The sequence below is a fragment of the Diuraphis noxia genome, unplaced genomic scaffold, assembly GCF_037042655.1.
Source record: "Diuraphis noxia isolate RWA-SAM2 unplaced genomic scaffold, SU_Dnox_SAM2 contig0002, whole genome shotgun sequence".
NCBI lineage: Eukaryota > Metazoa > Arthropoda > Insecta > Hemiptera > Aphididae > Diuraphis > Diuraphis noxia.
The window spans coordinates 36838147-36849615 of NW_028301712.1; the positions used below are offsets into that span (position 1 = coordinate 36838147).

General features: G+C 28.9%; 1 protein-coding gene across 1 annotated transcript; it reads left to right on the forward strand.

Moving 5' to 3' along the window:
* The first annotated feature begins 228 nt into the window (after positions 1–228).
* On the forward strand, positions 229–3647 carry LOC107161546 (dual specificity protein phosphatase 14). Its single transcript, XM_015507989.2, has 3 exons — positions 229–408; positions 606–840; positions 3118–3647. The coding sequence occupies exons 1-3, from the start codon at positions 284–286 to the stop codon at positions 3325–3327; spliced, it is 570 nt and encodes a 189-aa protein (XP_015363475.2). The 5' UTR covers positions 229–283; the 3' UTR covers positions 3328–3647.
* The last annotated feature ends 7822 nt before the right edge of the window (positions 3648–11469 follow it).

The following is an 11469-nucleotide window of genomic DNA, read 5'->3' on the forward strand; positions in this document are numbered from 1 at the left end:
TATCTACATTGATTGAATGCAACAGTGTTGACTGGTGAGAGTCGGTAAAATAACAAAAACAAAAGTTTAAAATAACAATAATAACAATAATAATAATAATAATAATCATTATTATTATTTTTACAAGAAGAAAAACATCAACAACCGCGGTAGCGCATTGATCCGCTCGAGCGCGTGGTGGTCGTTGATCACGGCACGGTGGCGTCGCGCGACGGACCAGAGGAGTAAGTATTATAAAAGCTCGTGTCCATCCGCATTCTCGAAACAGCCGTCTGCGGACATCATGGCCAGCACCGCAGTACTACTGGGCAGGTATTCATCGCAATCCGCGGAACCGCTGCATGACCGTCGCAATAACAGGGTCCCCATCAACGGCGGGGTTGCAATCGTACTCGACAAATCGGACTTGTGAGTACCTAATATTATTTTATAATTATATTTATAAAACACCATGAGAAGTGTTTTCCGCCAAAAAATAATATTTATTTGAAAAAAATAAATGTCCGAATTAAATTGCTCAAGCATTTTTAGGTTTTAAAATTTTGATTACAAATTACAATTGAATAGTATTATATATTAATATGATGTTTTTGTTACTTACATAGATTTAGCGTGTCTCCTATTTGTCCAGGACTGGCCCTCTGTGGTGCTCTATCCATTTATACGGACAAAGAAACTGTGGCCGCACTCCGGCCTACGTGCCTGATCAATTGCGCAGGCGAACTTCCCGACACGCCGCTACCTGACACGGTACACAGGTACCATAAGGTACCGGTGACAGACACCGTGGTTACCGACCTCGGGCCACACATGGACACGGTGACCGATCTCATACACCAGGTATAATATATCATCTAAATAAAACGTATTTGATATAAATAAATAAATAGATAAATAAGTAATACAATATGCTTACCTGCCCTTATTAATTATTATTCATATATTGACTGGCATATGAATTATTTTCAACTATTAACTAACAGACCAAAACACCCTCCAACCTTTGTACAATTTAAAGTTATTTCCATATACCCATCTAATATTTATGAATGTGTGCAATGTTCGGTGCACTAAACTATGTTCAGCACTCCAGCTAGAGTATTAGTAAATGTAAAATACAATTTACAGTACATTATATTGTTATTCTATAATTTATCAAGCATAGATATAATATTTATAACACCTATCAAAAAAAAACTCGAAATTATTATAAGAGGATTTCACGTCAATATTTTTTGTGTACGATCTTAAATGATAATATTTTAAAGGCATTTTTATTTTATTTGTATATACCATATTCTAAAAATAGAGTTATAACCATTTGAATAATATATGAATGCCGAATGGGATTCCAGCCGGATACCAAATTAATAAGTTTATATTACCTATAGAGCTAATGAGTGTACATTTCTTCAGTATATACGATATCTCCAGATGACTTATGGGGCACATCCATACAGTTATAGATAATATATGCATAATATTATAGATTTATTAACTTTCAATCAAATTAATAATAAAAACAATAATATATAATATTCTGCAACAATATTGAAATAAATCCTCTATATTAAAACAGCATTGTTAATTACCTATGTAAATGTAATAGTGCAAACTATATACGACAATCATTTTACGTATTTACATGATTTAGTAGGTAAATTTATTCATTTAAAAAATGTTATCCAAAAAGAAACTAATTTAGTCTTTCAAAGTATGATATAAAAAACATAGTTACATATAAGTACTTACTACTTAGTAATTTTACCTTTGTAAAGAATTATCATTAAATACATTAATAATTATTTTTTGTGTAAATAATTAATGGACAGATTAACAAACAAAAACAACTATTGGCCAGTGGCGACGCTAGGCATGGGCGATGTGGGCCATTGCTCACGGCCTCGCGTTCTAAATGGCTTTTTAATTAACCATAGAGGAATATGGGAGAAGTATCTATATACAAATTATTGTATCTATAAAATTATTTTATCGAAAAATAAAAATCATAGATATAATAATTACATAGATACGTGGGTACTCGTCAATAATTCATCATATTGGAATACATTTTTGTACCAATGTAGTAATTTTTTGTTACTATTGTACCTATATTGAAAATACTCTATATATGAGCGTCAGTTAAAATTTGAAACATGATTTATTATTTCTAAAAATCATAGGACAATTTGACAGAAACAGTAGTATTAAACTATTAATGTCTAATAATGGTTGTTTCTTGGAATTCCTCCATGTATAGTTAACACGTATATTATTGTTGCTTAAATAATGTTTACAAAAAAATTTTTAAAAAAAGCCTCTTTAAGTCTACTTCACCCACATATAAATTTTACCTCACCCCACCACTAATATTGACAGTAAATTGTATATGTTATTGAGTTGATACTTAAGAAACATTATCAAATAAGTTTAAATGTTAACCCTCTCATTTATTTTATATAAATATTTATTCAATCATAAAAACAGGTGTCTAATTAAAATATAATATAAATTATAAAAGTTACCTAAACGGATATATGTATATATAAACTAAAAAATGTACACATACTTCATACTTGAAACATTTGCGAGTATGGAATATAGGCCAGGGTACACGTAGGATTTATCGCTTGGCGCCCATCCCGGTATGCAATTCCTATGGTCTGTTAGCCCGTCAAACAAGCATGAAAGAAAACGCACTGAAAACCGGAAAATAAGCTGTTGTCATTTTAAAACAAAAATGGCTGTCAACGGTATTTTGAAAAGTTTCTGCCAGAAACTTTAAAAAATTAAAATCAAGAGGTGGATATTTATAGGATTGCTACTAGTAAAAAACAAACATTGTGTGTATTTATAAATTAGTACGAAGAATGGGCAGGTAATACTTGTACGTCAGCTTAATTTAGAAGTAAACATCAGACATGTGCGCAATATGGCTTTTAAAGCGGTAACTGTAAGAAACGGAAAGTTCTATTTCCGTTTTTAATGTTTTTACTTATTTTTAACTCTGAAAGTCTGAAATTACAAAAAAAATATTATTAAACTAAATAAACATAATATTAAATATGTTAATAATTATAATTAATAACACATTCGATATTTTTTATTTTGTTGTAGGAATATATTTCTGGAGGTACGACAATAATACATTGTGCAGCTGGAGTAAGCAGATCAGCTGCTTTTTGCATTGCATACTTGATCAAATATCGTGGTATGACTATGAGTAATGCATATCGTCACGTAGCCAAATGCAGACCTTGCATAAATCCAAATACAGGATTTATTAGTCAGCTAATAGAATTCGAAGGCAAATTTAGAGAGGAATAGCAGTGAATAAAATAATTTTTATAATAGACAATAACCATTCCAAACATAAATTACTATTGTTTTGTATAGCTAGTAGTGTAAGCATTTTAAATGTTTTAATTCCTTTAGAATTATAATGTTCGTTTAAAATTTTAAAATTATTTGATGTTATAATATGTCTATTATTATTGTATGTATTATACTTAATAGGTTATAGATACCTATATGTTATTTATTTTATGCCTAAAGTACTTTTTATTTATGATAAAAAATTATGTAAATATTCAAAATTTAAATAATCTAGAATACAATTGCATGTCCATTATGTACCTATAATACAACTATAGTATTTCTTATAACCTTCATAGTTCGTTTCATATTTCACATGAACGAAACTTTTACGTCATACTAAAATACTACTAATCAATTGTTATAATTTTAAAAATGGGGGACGAGGTGGCCGAGTGGTCTAACGCGTCGACTGTGGCTCAGCCGGACCGGGTTCGATCCTCGACCATCGGGCGACATTTTTCTCCAGGCAAGCACGGTGTCCGGAGAACAAGTGCCACCATCCTCCATTCTGGGGCATGGCAGAAACCTACAGGTGCCCCAATAAAAATTCTGCCAAAACTCACCCACGTGTAACACACATTATCGTTCCATAAACCTACAGTACCACCCCCTTCCCAATGGCCTAAGTTGCCGCGGGATAATTGATAAAAAAAAAAGAAAAAATTTTTAAAAATAATAACTATCCATTTAACAAATCCTAAATTCTATATTAGATATAATTTTGCTCCACTCACCTTAGCGTGAATTAAAATGGGTGTCCTGTAGTGAGTAGTGGCATTGATTATAGAATAGACAGATAGCCCATGCAATGTTAATATTTGGTGACCATGCGTATGATGCAACCACTATGGAGCGCTAGTGTAGTTGGGATGCAAGGAGGTGGTACCCCTATCATAGATGTTTGCCATGGATATGCGGGGAAGGGAAGAGATGGCTTATCGTGAAGTGCCGATCTAAAAATAGAGTAATAATTAGAAACTGAAGATATACCGAAATGATTGAAAATAATAATTTTATTATATTATCAATTTATCATTTATTACTATCTTGTTCATTGTGGAGCAACCGCCTTCCGAATTTTCTTGTTTTTTGAGTTTTAAGTTGCATTTGCATTTACAATTAAAAATTCTTAAACATGTCTGGAAACAAGTGCCAATATTTAAATTGTGGAAAATCAAAGAAAATGTTTCCAAATTTAAAAATGTATCGTTTTCCAAAAGATGATAGAAAAGAAGTATGGATAATACATTCAGGTGAGTAATTAATTTTAAATTTTATTTTTCTGTACCATTGCGAATATTTATAATTTTTTTTACACATATTTTTTTATATCAACACAGGAAACACAAGTTTGTTTTCTGTTGATCCAGATAAACTCCACAATAGGTACATTTATCAAGAACATTTCCCACCCGAAAGCTTTGTAAAAAATTGTACTCAAAATCGTTTGATAGATACTGCTATTCCCTATAATTATCAATCTAAAACACAGCCAACTACATCATCAGGCATTAACCAAAATAATGAATCTCAGCAGGAGTATAATATAATGTCAACCCCAACTAAAACATATACACACTCAAAACCAGACATGGTAGAGTTAGTTTTTCCGAGCCCCCCTTCAACTTTTTCTACACCTCAAAAAATTAAAATAACCAATATCATAGACATGCCAACCCAAATTTAAAAAGGAAATCTGATTTGGTAGAAATAGATACACCTATAAAAATCAATTTAAAACAAAAAAACAAATTAATTCATTATAAAATAACTCAAATTTCAAAATTAAAAAAAGAGTTAATACTTTTAAAACACATAATAAAGCTATGAATTCAATAAATATGCATAACTTTCCATCAATTAATTCTAAGGCAATGGTAACGATGCAATTAAAAGATAGGAGTCGTCCGTGGACATTAAATGAAAAAAATTTAGCTTTAAACTTATATTATAAATCACCAACAGCATATAAATTTTTACGTTCACAAAAAGTTAATTTACCTGGGCCATCAACTATTCGTCGTTGGATTGGTTAATCAAAATTCTTACCAGGTTTTAGAAAATTATTTTTCAGTCATATACAAAAAAAAATTGAGTCATCTGATTATAAAGAAAAAGCTTGCACTTTTTGTTTTGATGAAATCTATATAATAGAATTTATGGAATATTCCAAAGAATTTGATTTTATTGAAGGTTTTGAAGATTTAGGTCATTATGGGAGGACCAATTAAAGTGCTAACTGTGTTTTAGTATTTATGGCTCGAGGTATTTACTCTACATGGAAATTTCCAATTACATATTTTCTTGTTCATTCTGGAGTTAACAAAACAATTTTCAAAAATTTAATAATTGATGTTTTACAAAAGTAGAGGTTGGATTGTGTCCCAAAATTATAGTTTGCGATCAAGGCACAAACAACCAAAGCACTTTAAAATCATTAAATATTTCAGAAGATAATCCATTTTTTTTACCAACAACAATATTCTATAATCAATGGTAGTGGCGTTTACAAGGAGGGACGTGGTGGTCAGATTTTCTCCTATATAGGCTTTTTTTTGTTTTTGCCTGTATTATGTAGGATTCACTATAATCATTATAATTTAATTTAATATTCTATCATATTATGATCTATCGAGCTTTTGAATTTTGACAATATTTCAACAATATACTGATTACAATTATTATTATATTTTCGTTTATTTGTAGCAAAGTAATGTTTATTTGGTCGAAATGATTATGTTTTATTATATAACTATCTTATTATTTATACAGTATTAGAATACTGCAGGATGGGGGGTTTTCCAATTTTCCCCTGCCATTTAGCTGTGTTATTTTTTTTTTATCCCCCTCTTTCAGAAATCATTATACACGCCACTGCCTATGAGGATTTACATTTACCCACCGTGACATGTTTTGAAATAATGGATTGATCATAATTCTGTGTTATTTATAAGACCTAAAGAGACAAGGACTATAATATCATTTATTTCATATTTTAATTTAATTAAGTTTTGGTAAAAATAAAATAAAAATATATTGTCTTCTAAAGCCTAGAAACCAACCATGGAAGGCTATGAAGTGTTATATTCTTTTAGTTTCGGTATATTTTGGCAATAGTCATATAGTTTGGGCGTTGTGAATAATATTTCAGTGACGGAAAATAACATTTTATTACGTCACTGTTGCACGTATATTTTTCGTTCATGTTTAATCAAATTAACGACAGATATAAAGTATACCTACACATATAATATGGCTTGGTACATTTACCCTATTTGTCATCCATAACATCAAATTAAATTTAACACGGTATTATTTTCTCTATATTAATAATTTACTTAACAGTTAACATTAAAATCAACTATGAGTGGGATAATAGGTAATAATAGTCAACGGATTATGACAATGTTCCGTCAAAAAATGTTCATTACCTAAGCCAACAATGTATCATACTAAAGTATTTTTAGAGAAATAAAATAAATAAATGTTAAGCATTTAAACAAACTCAACAAACATTTTATTTAAAATTAAAATAACTATTTTATAAACTTTATTTAATGGAACGAACAATCTAGTTTTTATAATAGAACAAAGGTAATTAACAACTATTATTGAATGATTATAGGTATAAGAGATAAATTCAATAAAAAAAAATCGAATAATAATTTAACTGTATAGAATATCATCAATTTAAATACCTTTAATCATCAAAAAATAACCAAATAATAAAATAGATAAAGAAAACTAATATGTATAATATATATTATATTAATATACAAGTTGTCCCGTGAGGATATACCCATTAGCTGTAAAGGGGGACTCGCCGCCCGAATAAAAATCAATTTTTTGTCATTTTATCTATTGACTAAAAAAATTTTAAAAATTATGTGATTAAAGAAAATAAAATTTTGAAAGCTCAACATTTTCAGAAAATTAAACTATATTATAAAATAATATGTATCTTTATTTTTTTTTTTTATTAAAAAATTAAAAAAAAATTCTAACTTTTTTACCAACAAATTAAATTAAGAAATAAAATACATGTCGCCCTTGTCTATGTGAGTTTAATAAAAAACAGATTTTAAAACAGGGTGATTCTTTTAAGTGGGTACACTAATTATCTCGAGAAGTGTATACTTTTTTCAAAATATTTTTTTACATGGTTTCAAGTTGTTAAAAAACCAACGTTTTTATTAAAATATTATATTTTTTATCCTTATCATTTTTTAAGTTATTTACTTTTTTGAGTGACAACATAGAGTTTTAATTTCATATTCCAAAACAGAATATTTTTCTAAGTATTTTGATTCATAAAAATCGAATTTAGGGCTAGTAGTTTTTGAGTTATAAGTATTTAAAGTTTAGATTGGCAGAGTGAAGTGGTACGGGGTTACGCCGCAAAATGTTTGTTCACTACTCCGCTTGTCTAAACATTAAATACATATAACTCATTAACTACTCGTCCTAAATTCGATTTTTATGAATCATAGCATATTTTAACATACAAAGTACGGGGCACTAGTGCCCCCCAGTGATATTTTAATGCTACCCACTGGTGGGTGATCGTGCCACACTGCCACTTACTAATACATTCTCATAACGACCGATAGGTACCAATGTCAATTATTATGTATATAATATATGTATAAAAGAACATAAAACTATTTTAAGCTTTCGACTCTTGTATAGTTTATCCCATACTATATAATAAACAATAATAATATTTTATTGAATGTAGAACATGTCACATGCTCACAAATATTTTGTCGGAATTGTTTATATTATATACAATATACCTATTGATAATATAAATTATACGAATAGATATAGTTGTACTGATGTAGTACGAAAATAGTACACGTAATTTTAACAATCCTATCAATTTCTTCGGAAGTCGTCGATCGTCACCGTAAATTGAAGGTTGGGTGGGAATAAGGTTAGAATATGAAATTAAAACTCTTTGTTGTCATTCAAAAAAGTAAATAACTTAAAAAATGATAAGGATAAAAAATATTTAAAAATATAATATTCTAATAAATCGTTGTTTTTTTAACAACTCGAAACCATGTAAAAATATATTTTGAAAAAAGTAAATAGTTTTCGAGATACCTAATTAGTGTGCCCGCTTAAAAGAATCACCCTGTATATATTATCTCGGGAGATATCGCAATGGGTAAATCCTCGCGGGACACCCTATATATATAAGCGTAAATATTATTTTTATTTTGAATTAATGTTCCAAATGTATTAACCAACCATACAAGTTATAGAATTGGTTACAGCACATATGTTTGATTAACAATTAAAAATTAAATACTTATTAGTTATTAATTTATTATTATAATAATAAACCTAAAATTACCGTAAAGAATAACTGTGTTAATATAATTTGATAAAATATATTGTAGATATGAGTTAAAATAAAGCAGGTATAGGTTACTGGTAATTAGATAATGTTTAAATTGAAACATTAGAATACATTTACAATAAATAGTATTTCATGTGTTCGGTGTGATTTTGTGAAAACCATGAACCATGAGGTATGATGTACTCTTTAAAAAAAATAGTTATGCTTATACTCCTAATTATATCTCAATCTTTGATGTATTTAAATATCAATATATGCACATTTTTTTATACACTTTTGCATCCCCTTTCTATTTGTTTCTCAATTCATGCACTGTTTACCGTAATATACAATAATATCAACCCGATATGGCGATATCAACTTACAACTGTCAACTGTGAACTGTAAACTGTCAGTTGAACACAAAGTATTTCACACAAAAAATATCATGCAATGTAAATGTACGTAAAATGTATTAGACAATCAAATATAATATAAGATAACTATATATGTCTATATAGATGCCTTGTAAGTAGTTATTACCTGCAAATGGAAAAACTACCTGTATGTTGATGTGCCAACTCGTATGCCACATTTTTGCATAGTATTATCATAGAATATGTATGAAAAACTATTTTCATATACATATATACTCTGGAATAGCCGGTACAGGTGCTATAGCAGTACCGCACCACTATCCCAGAAATAATTAGGGAACGGATTAATACGCCCTAAAATGACATGAAGTATGCTCTTAAAAATATGAAAGTGTGCATTAAAAATGCCATAGCTGATATACTCGAAAATATGCACTTAAAAATGTTGATGCTTGCATTTATAACACAAATATGCTTTAAAATGTATATATTTATATTTATTATTATTTATTTAATATATAATATAAGTATAGAAATATATCAAATTAAAAAAAAATTAATTAAAAGTTAAAATATGTACTTGTATATAAATATATATAGTTTTTTCGACGATAGTCAACGAAGGTAATAAAATATTAGAAATTTTTGTTGACAAGAAAAAATAGAGCTGAAAATACGAAAAAAAATTCAATTTTTCGCTAAAAATTTGATTGCTAGAGAAAAAAAAAAATTAATTTATTGTTCTGTTTGCAACAATATGACTAATAAAATATCAAAATCTTAATACATATATGCATTTATTAATAAAAATACCTAAATATGGAAAATATGCAAAATAAAGGTAGTGCATTTTTAATGTCCAATGTATGTGAAACGAAGTTCTATCTCACTTGGCAAACTTTAGGACTAACCAAAATAATATGCAAAATGCATATAAATCCGTTCCCTAGTGATAATAAACAAATACATTTATAGTAGCCAACAATGTAATATCATATTATTTAATCTGGGTATTGAATTTTGTTTATTTATCGGCTATTTATCTATTCATAATAATTATTATATACCAATACAAACTCCCATCGTTAGCAGAGTGGCGCAATGGAAGCGTGTTGGGCCCATAACCCAGAGCTAGGTTCGTGGATCGAAATCACGCTCTGCTAAACATTTTATTTTTATAGATGAGTAATTTATCAATCTACGACGAAGGTTCTACTTTTATCCTGAAAATAATCTAGGGGAATGTTATACATTTTTGTTCCAATATTCTCATTTTCTTGTTCCAGTGATAGATGTATGGTTGTATTGATAATGTCTGGAAAATGTCTAGAAAATGTATCGACTATACTGATATGCATAAAAATATTTAGAACACAGTTTTTTGAAAAGATGTGAAAACTCATGTGGACATTGTCATACACTGATCCATGATATGGTGTCGTAGTCAACAAATAATAAGCTACAAATGATACAATCACCAAACATTTCCAAATCAGTATATTATTTATTTATTTATAATAAATACCTAGGTATTTAAACATTTTAATATTATAGCTTTATGGTTATTATTATATTTTTGAGATTCTTGTACCTCTATCATATAATTAGGACAATTAGGTAATAATAATAATATCTATAAGCATGGGCGAACACAGGAAAAAATTTCGGGGGGGGGGGGAGGGTTGAACAAATTTAAAGTAGGTATTCATAAATATCATACTCGTATTATTCATACTTATATAAAATTTGTCAATTCAATTTAAATTATGAAACAAGATCTATACGTCTCGGTTTTTTTGCCATTATATCAATGACCTCTTCACAAGTGACTTCCACGTCTCTGTATAAGTTTATTAGCCTCGATCCATTTAATCACTCCTCACCAGTCTTGTCTCTTATTGCGCAGATACATTTTCAATCTTCGTAGACAAGAAAAATACCGTTCCTAACCTATTTCGGGGAGGGGGGTTAACCCCCCCCCCTGAGTTCACCACTGCCTATATGAAAATGTAATATACATTAATACAAATTATTTGATCAAGAAACTAACATTAGGATTACTACTAGGTACAACTTATAGTCTTATACATATATAGAATATAGATTTAATTGAGGCAAAATTATGTTAAAAATAATTTCAACTCAGAGTTGTTGTTACATGTTCCTATTACATTGATTGGAAGGAGCCAATTTTATTTATCACATTATCACATTGATGCAATTTAAAATTGAATGCACACTTCTTTAGAATTTATATAGGAAGTGGCTATTATTGTGTTCTATGCTGTGATTGGTCCACATGTTGATAAACATATTATCATATTATTATCATTGCTGATTTTATTGAGTGATAACCGCCAAATGATT